General features: G+C 38.9%; 2 protein-coding genes across 3 annotated transcripts; both read left to right on the top strand.

The window, feature by feature from the left end:
- The first annotated feature begins 1082 nt into the window (after window positions 1-1082).
- Window positions 1083-4769, top strand: LOC116177853 (cytochrome P450 9e2-like). Of its 2 annotated transcripts, XM_031496998.1 has the most exons (7): window positions 1083-1215; window positions 1286-1344; window positions 2894-3155; window positions 3203-3366; window positions 3410-3741; window positions 3786-4236; window positions 4282-4769. In XM_031496998.1, the coding sequence occupies exons 3-7, from the start codon at window positions 2956-2958 to the stop codon at window positions 4713-4715; spliced, it is 1581 nt and encodes a 526-aa protein (XP_031352858.1). In that variant the 5' UTR covers window positions 1083-1215; window positions 1286-1344; window positions 2894-2955; the 3' UTR covers window positions 4716-4769. The 2 variants fall into 2 exon arrangements, with proteins under 2 accessions (XP_031352858.1, XP_031352860.1); XM_031497000.1 differs by lacking the exons at window positions 1083-1215; window positions 1286-1344 and adding an exon at window positions 2739-2839.
- Window positions 4770-9197: 4428 nt separating this feature from the next.
- LOC116177851 (cytochrome P450 9e2-like) lies at window positions 9198-15593 on the top strand. The gene is made up of 5 exons (XM_031496996.1): window positions 9198-10056; window positions 13958-14121; window positions 14185-14519; window positions 14564-15023; window positions 15071-15593. Exons 1-5 carry the CDS (start codon window positions 9854-9856, stop codon window positions 15523-15525), a joined length of 1617 nt encoding a protein of 538 aa, XP_031352856.1. The 5' UTR covers window positions 9198-9853; the 3' UTR covers window positions 15526-15593.
- Window positions 15594-15806: the final 213 nt, after the last annotated feature.

Below are 15806 nucleotides of genomic sequence, written 5' to 3'. Positions count from 1 at the left end.
TGTAGAATCCATAATTTCAAACAGTTCCAAGATTGGGCTACTAGTTCAAAAGTTACAGCCCTTTGAATTTTCTTTCGAAATTGGTTTTCTAGTGTATAACTTTTGATTGAGAAGTCTGATCGAAAAAGTACGAATTGTTTTGGATTCTACGCACCAAAATTAATAAGAAAAAGTGTTTTCCCGAGAAATTTTGGTGCAGTCGATTTTTAGTAAAAAAGGAAGGTTATACACTGCCTTTTTTTGAGCCCCGAAAAAAAAATTGTCTCAGATCGACCCGGAAAAAAAAAAAACATTTTCTTATAGAATTTGGCCCGTAGAATCCATAATTTCAAACAGTTTGAAGATTGGGCTACTAGTTCAAAAGTTACAGCTCTTTGAATTTTCTTTCGAAATTGGTTTCTAGTCTTTAACCTTTGGTTGCGAAGTCTGATCGAAAAAGTACGAATTGTTTTGGATTCCACGCACCAAAATTAATAAGAAAAAGTGATTTCCCGAGAAATTTTGGTGTGGTCGATTTTTGGTAAAAAAGGAAGGTTATACACTGCCTTTTTTTGAGGCCCGCAGAAAAAATTGTCTGAGATCGACCGGGAAAAATCATTTTCCTATAGAATTTGGCCCGTAGAATCCATAATTTCAAACAGTTTGAAGATTGGGCTACTAGTTCAAAAGTTACAGCCGTTTGAATTTTTTTTCGAAATTGGTTTCTAGTCTATAACTTTGCATTGAGAAGTTTGATCGAAAAAGTACGAATTGTTTTGGATTCTTCGCAGCAAAATTAATAAGAAAAAGTGTTTTCCCGAGAAATTTTGGTGTAGTCGATTTTTGTTAAAAAAAAGGAAGTATTCAAATACTATGCGAAGTATTCGAATACTGCTCAAAGTATTCAAATACCTTGCGAAGTATTGGAATACTAAATATTTGTGAAACTATTTGAGTTACAAATACAAATACTGCTTCCATAAAAGTATTTAATTACAAAGTATTTGAATACTTTAAAGGATTTGAATACTAAAAAGTATCTACAAAATCGAATACTGCCCAGCTCTGTACAGGGTGTACTCTATTGTTACAAAATGAATCAAAGTTGTGTGTTTATAAATTTCACTTAGAATCAGGGTCAGGACTGCAGCTACCCGAGTGCCCAACAAGAACCCTTACAGAATTGGCGCCCGAGCAGGGACAGGTGGTCAAACGCTGCAGGATAAACGGAAAATGGTAGTAAATGAATCACGGGAAATCGGATGAAGAGTTTTGAAGTTTTCAGATTTGAATATCTGGTTTTCAGGTTAGCAAGTGACAGGAGGAAGTGTTCGGTGAAATCAAGGAATCTTCCTTTTATACAAGGTATGATTACTGATAAGACTAGGAAGTGAAAAGGACATATTGTTATTATTTGTTATGGTCGGTTAGCGACATCTAATGATCGACAATTTAATTAGTTTGTAAAGCAGCGTTTAGACGCTCTAAATAAAGTAACGGATACATTGTTACCTTATAAGATGTTCTCAAAAACGTTTTCGTATTCTTTAGTGCATTTTTGAGAATTTGAAGTTTTGGCTTCCATTAGAGGGCCAAGTGAATGAATTGTTATACGCGAATATTCTTTTTTAAATCTACAGTCTTGTTATATTGAGGTTTATGAAGTCGACTTTATCATTTTTATGGGTAACTAGATCGAAATAAACAACGAGCGCGACGGTTGACGAATATTGACCAAAATTTTATCAATTAGTCCCTTGACCATTGTCTACCTAGTAATTGCTAAAAACAGAATTGAAAAATTCGAAACCGTTAGTGAGTTATCATGTCCACAGACGGACGGACGGGCGGACGGACGGATAGACGGACGGACGGACAGATAGACGGACCGACGGACGGGCAGAAAGTCTACAATCATAAACTCTCTTTTTATTGCTCGTTAATAATATGCAATCTACAGGGTGAAGTGAAAACTTGGATTTATCGAAAACCTCTGATTAAAGGAAAAAACGCCGAGACACGTAAAAAGATTTGTCAAGGGGGACAACTTTTTAACCAAAAACTACTTCACCCTCTTTCACCCTCTGACCCCCAGGATCATTCTCTTAAAAATTTTAAACGGCAAGCGGTATCGAGTAATAGCTTGTTTGAAAGGTTTTTCGAAGTCCTTTATTTAGAGGCTTGATTTTTTTAAATTGGCCCACTCGTTTTCGAGAAAATTAGGAAAATCTTTATTTAAGTTATTTAATCGACCTTAATTTGAACAGATAGAAAATATCACTTATTTGTTGCTATGGGAAAGAAAGAATTTAATTTTCTGTCAGTTACCTTTGTGAAAATCTTGGGATAGTGAAAAAGTTCTATATAAAAATTGAAATTTTATATTAAAATACGATTTCGGGTAAAATTTCATACAAAAGTCAGTAAAATGACACTACTTGACTTGGAAATTAAAGTACTCGGCCCCAAAGGAGCCTCGTGCTTCAACATTTCCTCGCCAGTAATGTGTCATTTTCCTAACTTTTATGTAAATCACTATTTCGTATTTGTAAATTGATCTTTTGATAGCCATCTCCTCCCACAATACCTAGCGAATTATGGCCCACCCTAAAACATATTGGTCCATTGAAATATTTCTGGAGATGCCACTGTTAAAGTTTCATGCGCCTTTCCTCAAAAACTTTCCTACATGTCACTATACTTGCCACAACGCAACAGACTTTAAATTCAAACTAATTTATTCAATGCATGTGTTAAGAATCAATTGCAAAACCATCCAACGCATCTGTTTATAATAAAAGCGAGAGGAAATGAGTTTACGTTCAATTCCAGTCACGTTGGCGCCGCACGAATTATAGCTGTTACGTAATACGGCAAATTTCCTATCTGATCTCAAACATTATTTTATTGACAGACGCAGCAAGATCCACTACAAACTGTTCGAATAATTAACTACTTACGCCATTTCGTGTAATAATGCTGGGCGTTTTGCTCTTAACAACCTTCTGCGCGGCGCTTGTCTACTTGATCGTCAAGATAACATTTTATTGGAAATGGCAGGGGGTGAACCAGTGCGGCCCTTTGGATTTGTGGCGAACCTTTTTCAAATTGATCCTCCAATTTGAGCCCGGATGCGAAACTTTGGTCGACTTGCAAAATCGCTACCCCGATGAAAGGTAGGTGTACGCTACTTTCTCGGTCTCTAATTCTGTAACTCTTTCAGATACATCGGAATTAACATGTTTACCTCCAACATTTTGCTGATAAAGGACCCGGGCTTAGTGAAGGAGGTTGGAATTAAGGAGTTTGATTCGTTCGTTAATCATTACCCGTTTGTCAATGAAGAAGTGGAACCGTTGTTCGGAAGGGTTCTGCTTTTGTTGCAAGGTGAGTTCACTTAGAAATTGTCCAAGTTTACGCACAATCGCAGGGGAACGCTGGAAGGCGATGAGGTCCACTCTCAGCCCGTCATTTACCAGTAGCAAAATGCGCGGAATGTTCAGGCTCTTTGAAGAATGTACAGAGCAATTCATTGGGCATTTGCAAGAAAAGGGCTCGTCGAGGATTGACATAGAGCTAAAAGACCTACTTACCAGGTTTTCAAATGACGTGATTGCCTCCGCCGCGTTTGGGCTGTCGTGCAATTCCCTTAAGTGTCCCGAAAATGAGTTCTACCTGATGGGCAAAGAACTGACGAAACTGTCGGGCGTCTGGAAGAACATTAGCTTTTTAATCGTCACGTTGTTTCCACGTGTTGCAAAGGTAAGTAGTTCGATCAATTAACCTTTTGCAGCCGTCTCAATTAGTCCTTAGGTATCAGATTCTTCAGTCCGCAAGCGACCGCGTTTTTTCGCAATTTAGTAAAATCCACAATTGAGGCGAGAGAAAAGAGTGGAATTATACGACCAGACATGATCCATTTGCTGATGGAGGCGAGGAATGGTCGACTGAAGCACGACCTTGACGCAGATGCTATCGATTCGGGATTCTCATCCATTGAGGAGTCAGCCATTGGAAAAGAAGTGCGGAAAGTCGAGCTTACCGAAGATGATTTGATAGCGCAGGCACTCATATTTTTCTTTGCCGGTTTCGAGAGCGTCGCCAACTTGATGTGTTTCACCGCGCACGAACTTGCCGTGAACTCCGATGTGCAGACACAGTTACAGGAGGAAATTGACGAGACTCTACGCAAACACGATGGGGCAATTACCTACGAAAGTTTGTTGAAAATGAAGTACCTGGACATGGTGCTATCAGGTGAGTGAAAGTACAAAAAACACCCAACCTCAGCTTCCATTTTAGAGTCCTTGCGAAAATATCCCAGTATTGCCCTGTCAGATCGCGTCTGCTCCAAACCGTTTACAATCGAGCCGGTACATCCGGGAGAGAAACCGGTGCACTTACAAAAAGGAGCCATTGTCGGGATACCGATATTTAGCATGCATCGTGATCCCAAATTTTATCCCAATCCCGATCGCTACGATCCGGAACGGTTTAGTGACGAGAACAAGTCAAACATTGAGCCTGGTTCTTATCTTCCTTTCGGTATTGGTCCCAGAAGCTGCATCGGTAACAGGTTTGGCTTACTCGAGGCGAAGATGTTAATTTTTAAGTTATTCCAACACTTTAACGTAGTTGTCATTAAGGAAACTCAAGTTCCCATCAAACTGAAACCTAACCAGTTTTCATTGAGTGTTGAGAAGGGATTTTGGGTGGGGCTTGAGCCCAGAACCTAAAGTACACTTTTGTAGTGTTTCTCATTGTCATAATAAACCTCTATAAATGTGTCAGATGTGTGTTTGATTCCCCATAACTCTAAAATAGTCCAAAGATTTCCTGGAGCCCTCGCACGCAGAACCAGTGTTTTTAGATGACGTAAACGGCGACTACCCCCAAGTAGGATTTAGTGACCACTGATGAAGCTTCAAACGTCTGCTTATGCCAATATATTGACTTATCTACTGACCTGAGTGAGAAGGTCGTAGGGATTACTACCCTTTTACCTTTTCCCGAAACAAAGAACGGTTTTACATTTAATGTTGGGGTATAATGATGTATACAGTGCTATTTATTAAGAAGTAGACATAGGGATTTATGCGTATTATTTTTTCCTATGTCTACTTTTGCTCTTCTGAAAGGCACCGAATTTTATGCAACCAAAGTAACTTCCTAAAACAAATTAACATCTGGCTGTCGGATTAATTAATTTGAATATTGTTGTTATAGCTTCCGGATTTTATTTTAGTTCGTGTGCGATGTATTTAACTGGAGAAAAAGTTGGTATTGTCAATTGGTATAGTCCCGGTAGCAAGTAAGAGATTTATTTTCTGTTAAGTCAAAGCAACAATATTCAAACTAATTAATATTACAGTCAGATTATTTATTTTAAAAAGCTATTTTGTATGCATAAAATTAGGCGCCCTTCAGAAGAGATTTTATCATTTGAAAGTAGACATAGGAAAAAATAGTATATACATAAATCCCTATTTGTACTTCTAAATAAATATCACTGTATAATATGGTTGCTAGTTAAACCCTGTAAACGTAACAATCAAAGAACTAGAATCTACGATGATCCGAAAAATACACCATCTCTCCATTAATTCTGTACTTCTCCCAAAATTCCTACCCTAGTTTCCAAAATGAAATTGGGTTAATTTACTGTTATGCCCAAACATGTCCAGAAAACAAAAAATCTACTAAATCGAATTTAATTGGGGAAGGTGGCGAATTTGAAAATTCGCAACAAGCGAAGGAGCGAAAATCATTTAAAAAAAACATAAAAAACGATTACCCCCGTACGCCCTACGAAGCGGAACATGTGAATTTATCTAGAAAAAATGCATTTTTCGAGGCCCAACGAATAATAGGAAATAGTGATACATGACGAAGCGGGGGTATAGCGACAGCACGTCGTACTTTTTTTTAATTCGCAAGGGTGCACGGTTTTTGATCGGGAGCCATTACGTTGTTTGAATATCATAAGAACGCTGTGTGTTTATTATCACAATTGAGCAGCATAACCAAACTTTTCGTAATTAATTTCTATTCACTTTATACACAGTAAATTATGTCTTTATATAGAACCAAATATCCACAATATACTTTTGATCTTAAGTAGCACCACAAAATTTCGCAAAAACACCAAAAATACTTTGGTATTTCCGAGGGTATTTCTATGTTGAGTTGAGACGCTTGACGTGACAAACAGCACTTTTTATATTGTGCTGGTCACACTCTCTCTTTTTTTGTTCTGGTGTATATCTGATTCCGGATTTTGGCAGACAACGCCCTTTTTGAGCTCGGAATCGGTCGCGGCTACGGCTCAAAGGTAATATATTAATTTCGTCGATACTCCGCGAGCTTAACGTTTGATTGCATCTGGTTTTCGATACAGAAGAATTGTAATTACTATCCGTTACTTCTGCGACATACAGCGAATTTTTTTTAAATGCGAACATAGGAGTTTGCATGCAATGAAATTTCCCTATGTTCGATTTTTAAAAAAACACATCAATCTATTGAGTAGTTCAAATGAGTAGTAGATACAATTGACAGCTGTCACATTTTTAAAAATACCGCCGTCCAATTTAATTACGAAATCGGTTAAGTTATTGCTTAGAATGTCAAGGAGGACACTCCGAACATTTATTGTAATTGTTTTCGGTATTTATTTTCTTATTTTCTTCATTAATGTATTGAATAGATCCAGAGCTGGGCAGAATACCTTCAAAAAGTATTTGAATATTAAATAGTAAATACTTTACACAAATCAAACGTATTTGAATACTAAATACTTTTACGTCCAGCGCAAGCGAATACTAGATACAGATACATCGAAAAGTATTCAAATACTTCAAAAAATAAGTATTCGAATATTTTCAAAAGTAAAATTGGTACACATGGTCTTAAGGATATAAGAAAGGTCCCTATTGTTTTTAAGTTAAGTAGACTAACGAGCCAAAAAGTTTCAGTCCAGGATCGTTCGGTATTCAGTTGAATCGGATTTTTATATTTGATTTTATGACAATGGAAACTTTCCCTAAACATTTCTAAATTGTTCTCAAATATTTGAATAACTGCCTTTTTTTGAAGCCGGAAAAAAAATTGTCTGAGATCGACCGGGAAAAAACATTTTCTAATAGGATTTGGCCCCTAGAATCCATAATTTCAAACAGTTTGAAGATTGGGCTACTAGTTCAAAAGTTAGAGCCCTTTGAATTTTCTTTCGAAATTGGTTTCTGGTCCATCTTTGATTGAAAAGTCCGATCGAAAAAGTACGAATCGTTTTGGATTCTAAGCACCAAAATTAATAAGGAAAAGTGTTTTCCCGAGAAAGGAAGGTTATACACTGCCTTTTTTTGAGGCCCGAAAAAAAAATTGTCTCAGATCGACCCGGAAAAAAATTTTCTTATAGAATGGGCCTGTAGAATCCATAATTTCAAACAGTTCCAAGATTGGGCTACTAGTTCAAAAGTTACAGCCCTTTGAATTTTCGAAATTGGTTTCTAGTCCTTAACTTTTGGCTGAGAAGTCTAATCGAAAAAGTACGAATTGTTTTGGATTCTACGCACCAAAATTCAAATACTATGCGAAGTATTCGAATATTTTACGAAGTATCCAAATACTTTGCGAAGTATTCGAATACTAAATATTTGTAAAAGTATTTGAGTTACAAATACAAATACTGCTTCCATCAAAGTATTTAATTACAAAGTATTTGAATACTTTAAAGGATTTAAATACTAAAAAGTATTTACAAAATCGAATACTGCCCAGCTCTGAATAGATCAAATTAGTAGAATACCAGGTGCACATGACCTACAAATAATTGAAGGTTGGTTCACAATGAGTTGTCGTGTCAGTGCGGGGCCTGTGAGGTCAAGTTATCGTAAGTTGTACCCTAAAGTTGCTATGGCCTCACATGGCTTCTTTAAAAAAAATCTTACCGGGTGCTCTTCATCATAAAGGCTATTAGAGTTGCTGTTCATAGTCACACAAGTTGCGCGATTTGGAAATGTGAACCGCGCACACCGCATAGATTGATGTGTTTTTTTAAATCGAACATAGGGAAATCACATTGCATGCAAACTCCTATGTTCGCATTTAAAAAAACTCACTGTATATGTATATAGTTTATTTTTGGAAAGGTCTGTCAAGTAGAAGAAGTACGCAGTTAGTGCACCGTGGGGCCCTTTGTCAAACTACTATTATTGTTAAAAGTTAAACGTTTGTACCGTCTGAACAGCCACCGGCAAATCGTCATTTTGTTTTTCAAGTTAATGTTGTGTATTAATCAAGATTTGTGTGTTAAAGAAAAGTAAAGTTCAGAAGCTGTCAGCGTCTGTGTTTGGAGTTAAGTGCGCCTTGTTTATCATAAACCTTTGAACGACCGGAATAGGATTATTAAAAGAGAAAAGTAATTTTAATATTTTCTTATTTTCTTTGTCGACCACCTGCTTGCGGAGTAATTTGTCCAAACAAGCTTTGTAAGCTTTTCTGTCTTTCAGGAATTATGTTGTAATTTTCATTTTGTGTTTTGGAACAAATTTTCAAAGTTTCAATTTTGATTTGTTTGAGTTAGCCCGACAGGTGTTTTCTGTAACTTAAATAATGTTTCGCTAATCGCAACCATTTGGGTGACCACAAAAGGTTGACTCATTATTATATAATGTGGTTATTGAGAGATATGCTTCAGTTGTTTTGTAATTCTTTCAGACTTTGAAAAACTCAAGCAATATATTGCGGCAAGAGCGAGCTTGCGAGTGATCCGATTAATTAGGAGTTATTTGTGTTTTACATATGGCGTTATACGGTTGTCATTTCCAATGTGCCCGATGGTTGCATGTGGATTGCGAAATCTGTGAATTGTTTACTAGTGATTCTACGGAAGGTTATTTTAGAATTCTACAATGCCTGGTCAAAAAGTAAGTTGGACCTTGATTCTAAAAAGTTAATTAATTAAAAAATCATACAAGAACAAAATGATGATACGGCAAAAATAACACAACATTATGAGGAACAAATAGGCACCCATTTTTACAACATCCAGTATAGCTGTGAAGTTGGGAGACCTCATTCTAAAGTTTTAATCGCTCCCAAACTCGTGAGATCTCAATAGCAATAATATAATAATAATAGAACTTTATTGGACACAAAATATCAATATAACAAGAAGAAATAAAGAAGAAAACCAAAAAAACATGATAGTGTCCAAACGGCGAAGTTCAGCTGTGGAAAAATTCTTACCTGCTCTTCCACTTAACCGTTGATACTTGAATGGTACAACAGGAATAGCGCATAACGGGCACAAAATTATTACACACTTAGAAATTGGGTAGACCTACCTGAAGTAGGTACGTGAGAAGCGTGAATGCCACCCTTTCAGAGGAGTTGGTATAAAATGTCTATGTGTAAGGTTGCGACGAAAGTAAGGATCTGGAACGGTCCTTTTCTTTGGGGAGAACCTTCTGCCACAAATCTGCGTATATGCACTATCTCGACCCCCATTTTGTGGATACTGAATTTCAGCATTTGGTCTAATCCTCTTCCAACGGGTCTGATATGCCTCCATTTTTTCGAATGGCTTCGATTTCGAAATCCACTGTTTCATGTGCATTAGTATCAAGCACCTAGTAATTATATATTTGCCTTCCCTATCGCTGCGATTATCTTCAATGACTCGCGATTTTTAAATCCCATTGATTGTGGTTGACTGAAAACCCATACTCAGTCTTTGAGTAAACATTCTCACGCACGTAAATTGTATTTATCAACGAAAACAGGAATTCCACAATAATCGATGAGTCAGTTATATCCCAACCTTCACTTTTTGTTCAGTACGCCTTGACCCAGAACGCGAATAAAACGTAAAATGTTTTCGTTTCTTGTAATAGCCGCCGGTTTATGCCTTCTGGCATACTATATACTAATTAGACCGTTTCAACATTGGTCTAACCGGGGTGTTGTTCAACTCAGTGTCGCGAAACTATGGTGGGGCAATATTAAGGCAACCTTGCAGTTATCGCCAGTAGCCGATGGACTTATAAAGCTCTACGAACAGTTCCCAGATTGCAGGTAAATTACTGCGCATAACGGGAATACATTATAAAGTCTCGTTCAGCCGCGACGGCTATCGCGCGATCTCCGCGCGGTTAGGCGTGAGCGATTTGGCACATTTGCATGTAAATAAGATCTTCATTAGTACCTACCGCATTGTCTGAACGAACCCTAAAAACCAAGCGCTTGCATTAGTGGAGCTCTGGCACATGATATGCTTTAATTGTTGTAGTTACAGTCACAGTAGGTACACGAGTACACAAATACCTTAATAATTTATTGCACGACAGCGCCCAAGGAATATTGCTTTAGTTTATCTTCTGTCAATTTAAAGTTCCTGTATTTCAAGCAAAGGAAAGCGAAACGGTTTCCCCAATGTGGATTAGCCTAAAAGTCCACCCATACAATCTTTCACTATACGAATGGCACTAAAATTGCTCACGAATTGTGATCTGCCGCCCTCTAAAAAAATCGCACACGAAGAGGGTTTCATTGCGATTCGCAAGTGTTCTTTTTCCGTGGGATAATCTTGACGTCAGTGCCCCCTTCAGCTTACAGGAACATCTGCGACGAACTGTCGACAAAAATACAACGATCGTAGATAAATCTCTACCTCTACAGAGAATCCCATTACTGTAATAAATTTGTGAGTTCTCAAGATGTACTTACTGCTCTAAATTTATCACGAAAGTAGGTAAATGATTCATAACTTAAAGGTAAACTTGACAATTTGGCATAGGTGCGGGCAAGTAGGGGGTAAGGGAAAGTGCCTCGTCGCCACTTTATTCATTTTGTAAATCTAATTTTCGATTTGGGCATTCTTTACTTAAATGTCCTATTTTACGACACGTAAAACACTTTTACAGCACGGGTTCGAATAAACACACAATTACTTGACTGACAATGACTAAATTTTATTTCGAAACAAATAAGAGAACCTTAAACAAAATTCCGGGGTGAAAGAGAAGCTTGTAAAGCTTGAATGGACAAATTACCCCGCACGCAGTTCTTCGACAAAAGACAAGAAAATCTTAAAGGTACTCACAGTTTTTTGCTTTCTTTTTTAATAATCCTAATAATGTTTGCGGTAAATAAGGCGAACTTAACTCTACACACAAACGCTGACATCTTCAGTGCTTAAGTTTTCTTTAGGATACACATCTTGATGACAATCGGCATTAACTCGATGAATCTCATGCCGAATTTCCGGTGGCTATTCAGACGGTCCAAATCTCGCGATCGTCATTTATTTATTTATTGACCCTCTCTTGTTCTGGGCCCTCAACAGGCTTGCACCCAATTACAGAGTGAAAGATCTCATGCAGGAGGCTCTTGAACAGTTCACGTATCCATGGCCTTTCCGTTAACCCGCGAAAGAGTGAGGTTGATCCACTTACGAATAGAAAGAGAGAGACCCTTGATGGGCTCACTCTTAGAGGAAGTCAGAGGGTCAGAGGGTCAGAGACTCTTCTATCTGGGAGTTTCTGGAGCCATGAAAACGACGCCAACTTTGGCCATGGAGACACTTCAGAGACCAGAGTCTTTACACTAGCTGTGGAGGCAGGGGCTAAAAAAAGATTGAGACGAGAGGAAATGAAAGGGAGTGGTGGGGTCTTCATCGGACCCTACCCTTCCCTAGGAATTGTTCCCTCTCAAGGCCACGATTAAAGACTGTGTGACCAGTCAATTCCAGGCTCAGTGATAATAATCAACCGGACTCAGGCAGTCAAGGGCCTTTTTAAAGGAGCTTCTTGGCAAATCTGGGTCTTCTAAAGTTCTAAAATCACCGGTGGCCTTACTGGGAACTAGATGGTCTTCGTCTTATATCACCTGCATAACATTGGGCTTGTGGAGGAGCCCACGTGCAGGTTGTGTCGCGAGGCAGATGAAACAAGCGAGCATATGGTCTGTTACTGTGACGTTTTGAACAGAGACAGCCATCAACTCCTTGGCGACAGCTATATGGAACTGGAGGGGGGTGAAGCAACTTAGGCTCACCAGGGATCTATCCTTTACTGAAAGGAACGGGCTCTGAATTTAGTTGCGAAAGAAAGGGGGTAGGCACAATGAACGTTTTGTATGCCTAAGTGCTGGTTGGTCGGGCTCCCCTGTGAATAGAATAGAAGTGTACGCTTTCCAACCGTCGCGAACCAGCTAGCTTGCTAGTCTTCTTCCAGTTTTTACAGATAAAGCGCCAATCATAATTCGCTACGCTAATGCGCACATTGTGGAACATCTGCATGTCTCTTCTAATAGCGATAAAAACACGTGCATTAATTAAATCTCGCCCGATAACAAACTCTTATCGCAAATGACCAGATGTGCCTGCATTTTAACAGGCAATTTCACGTTTTACAATTAAATAAACAATACGCAATTACACGCAATTCTAAAAAGAAAAATTACACTACAGTAATACTAATTCAAATGAAATACAGCAATTCTATGCTTATTTAATCTACTAAATCGATATACTTCTCATATATTGGGTATGCCGTCATTATTTTAGGGGTCCGTCCGTCATTTACCTAAAATTAATCTTTACTGCATAATGAATTACTGGTGCATTCTCCTGTTAAAAATATACACACCTTGAATACGATTCAAAATTTTAATCAAACCAAAGGAATTGTATCGGCCAAATTAGATTGAATTTTCGAATCATTGAAACAAAATAACCAAAAATCTTTTGTTTAGATTCGATTACTATCAATAAATACACTACAAAGTCTATTTTATGCATATAATCTTCACGGGTCGATTCCTTTAGGAATATTAAAATTACCTCGAACAAAATTTCTCATTCAGATTTCTAAAAATAATCGACCACGACTTTATACAAATCAAAAAATTCAAAATAACCTGCAATAATTGGCAATGGGTAATATTTTCTTCTAGCAACAATTGATCTTATCTCTCCCTGGAAAATTCCGGTTCGTTAGAATAATATAAACAGATTGCTTCGATCGTACTGTTGCAACAGTGATGAATGCAGAACAAAAATGTCCATACGTATTGCGAATCTAAGCAAACCGGTTTCAATTTCGCGAAAGTAATACTCGAATTCGTGATTGTGCACAGGAATAATAAACCAATGTTCTGCTGTGTTTATATTAATTGTGCAGGATTTATTAACTAGGGTTTGTTGCGGGTAAATCGAGAGGTAAATTAATTATTGTCCTACCGTATGCGGTTTGCTGGATATGCAAGTATGCATACCGATGTATTCGCGCATACATACCGCTCTAGAGATATATCCCGCATCCGTACCGCTCCCGCTCCCGTGCCCGCATTCCCTCGTCGGTTTTAGTTGGCGTAATCGTGCTTTCAATGGATTACACGGCCTCTTTCCTAGACACAGTTACAGAAAACCCAGATGCCCCAACAATTAGTGGCAAAATAACATAAGGTCCTACGGATCCTCCCGGAACAAGAGCCGTAATTCACATGTAACCTCGAGACAGCCAAAGACAAAGTCTAGCCTCGTCGGCCGAAAACCACTTTCCAATCTGGTCTCTTAAGCGTTAAACAGCAATCATGCGTTCTTATCGAATCGCGCGCATGGTTATCGCTCTTATTTGGAGATATAATTTTGTTCACGTTCGCTATGAAGCGCTATAAGCCACTAACTTCTCTATTTCTGCTAGGAAACCGTGCCCAAAAATAATGCAAACGCAAAACGGACGGTGATAGCTTTAATTTTCACCTTGAACAGATAAATTCTCCTGTTGATTCACCATGACTTGCTACTTGTGCACTAAAATCCCCCACTTAATTTGCAAGCATCCCCAAAAAACTATTACGTTAAACTGTAACCCTGTAAATGTCGCAGTTAATGAAATCATCTTTCTGTTTCTGTCTGTGATTTCGCAGCACACACACATTTCGTGAAGCTCATAACTTCCGATATTATTGACAGGTATTTTGGATCCTACCAACTGATGAGTCCGATGCTCCTAATTAAAGATATCGACCTAATTAAGCAGCTGGGAGTAAAAGATTTTGATCATTTCGTGGACCACAACCAACTTTCGAACGAGAAGTGTGATCCTTTGTGGGGGAAAAACTTAATCGCGTTGAAAGGTGAGACTTCCCAATCGAGAACACAAAGTTTCCTTGGATTCTAATGCATGTTAACTTCTCCAGGTGACAGATGGCGAGACACGCGCGCCACCCTTAGCCCATCGTTTACGAGCAGCAAAATGAAGGGCATGTTCAATTTGATGTTGGAATGCGCGGAACATTTCGTCCAGTACTTCCAGCACGACGGCGGTTCCGAAACGGTGGTGGTTGAACTGAAGGACGTTTTCACGAGGTACACCAATGACGTGATCGCGTCGGCGTCGTTCGGTGTAAAGTGCAATTCGCTGGAGGATCGCGAAAATGAATTTTACATGATGGGAAAGGAGGCGACAAACTTCACGGGGTTCTGGCGGAATCTCTCGCTACTTTTAATGATTAGCTGTCCTAAACTGGCAAACGTAAGTTTAGTTGAGGAACTATCAAGCGTACATATTGCTTTCAGTATCTTGGTATGCGGGTGTTCAGCGCAGAAGTATGCCGGTTTTTCCGAACGTTGGTGGTGGGAAATATGAGGGAACGCGAGGCTAAAGGAATTGTTCGACCTGATATGATCCATCTTTTAATGGAAGCGAAGAAGGGGCGGCTAAAGCACGACGATCATATCACCGGAGTGATGGATAAAGGATTTGCGGTTCTTGAGGAGTCTGCGATAGGAAAGGAAGAAAAGAGGCAGAAAATACAGTTGACCGATGACGACGTAACGGCTCAGGCGCTCATTTTCTTCTTTGCCGGATTCGATACGGTTTCCACTCTGATGTGCTTCGTCGCGTATGAGCTCGCCGTCAACCCGGTCATACAGCAAAGGCTTCAAGAAGAGGTTGACTTCACTTTGGAGGAATGCAAGGGCCGTTTAACCTACGAGGCCTTGCTGAAAATGGAATACTTGGACATGGTGATATCAGGTATGTGTGTAATTCTGGGGGTTACCGCTCAAAGTTAAATATTGCAGAAACCCTACGGAAATGGCCCAGTGGACTTGCACTCGATAGAGTATGCGTGAAACCATACACCATACAACCTGAGACCGATGGAGAAAAGCCGATTCATCTACGCAAAGGAGACCTCGTTATGTTCCCTTTATACGCTATACATCGCGATGAGAAGTTTTACCCGTGCCCCGACCGTTTCGATCCGGAAAGGTTTAGCAGCGAAAACAAAAACAACATCGCACCCTACACTTTTATACCCTTCGGCGTGGGGCCCCGCAGTTGCATAGGAAACAGATTCGCCTTACTTGAGACCAAAAGCTTAATTTTCAACATATTGCAGCATTTCGACATTGTTGTTGTTGAAAAATCGGTTGTTCCGATCAAACTTTCGCGTAAGCAGTTTAGTCTTAACGCAGAAGGTGGGTTCTGGTTCGGTTTTAAACCAAGAAGTACTTCTAAAGCTCATAGTTTGTAAGCAATGATGCACCATGGGTAACAATTTTTTTTGATGGATGTATACAGTAAAATAAATTGTGAAAATCTCGTCTTTTTGTTAAAATAACCAGACCTTTACGTCGATTTCTTACTATCTGGAACCGATATTATTTCCCAAACCACATCGCAACATCTTCTGATGTCATTACCACCATAAGAAGGCCATTCTTATCTATTGTCAAGAGCCACAGGTGCGTACCGAGCTTTCTCTGTGATCCTCAATTTGACTAGAATGATCAACTTTGAGGCTGGGTCATGTAG

This window comes from Photinus pyralis, unplaced genomic scaffold (genome assembly GCF_008802855.1).
Source record: "Photinus pyralis isolate 1611_PpyrPB1 unplaced genomic scaffold, Ppyr1.3 Ppyr1.4_LG8, whole genome shotgun sequence".
Lineage (NCBI taxonomy): Eukaryota > Metazoa > Arthropoda > Insecta > Coleoptera > Lampyridae > Photinus > Photinus pyralis.
The sequence above is the reverse complement of the archived record's forward strand: the minus strand, read 5'-3'. Positions and strand labels throughout refer to the sequence as shown.

What these genes read in the sequence shown, in the direction of transcription:
- LOC116177853 (XM_031496998.1), top strand. Translation starts at nt 2,956, where the DNA reads ATGCTGGGCGTTTTGCTCTTAACAACCTTCTGCGCGGCGCTTGTCTAC. An exon ending in AATCGCTACCCCGATGAAAG is followed by an intron (nt 3,156 to 3,202) that starts GTAGGTGTACGC and finishes TAACTCTTTCAG; the next exon opens with ATACATCGGAATTAACATGT. An exon ending in TGTTTCCACGTGTTGCAAAG is followed by an intron (nt 3,742 to 3,785) that starts GTAAGTAGTTCG and finishes CGTCTCAATTAG; the next exon opens with TCCTTAGGTATCAGATTCTT.
- LOC116177851 (XM_031496996.1), top strand. Translation starts at nt 9,854, where the DNA reads ATGTTTTCGTTTCTTGTAATAGCCGCCGGTTTATGCCTTCTGGCATAC. An exon ending in GAACAGTTCCCAGATTGCAG is followed by an intron (nt 10,057 to 13,957) that starts GTAAATTACTGC and finishes TATTATTGACAG; the next exon opens with GTATTTTGGATCCTACCAAC. An exon ending in AAACTTAATCGCGTTGAAAG is followed by an intron (nt 14,122 to 14,184) that starts GTGAGACTTCCC and finishes TAACTTCTCCAG; the next exon opens with GTGACAGATGGCGAGACACG.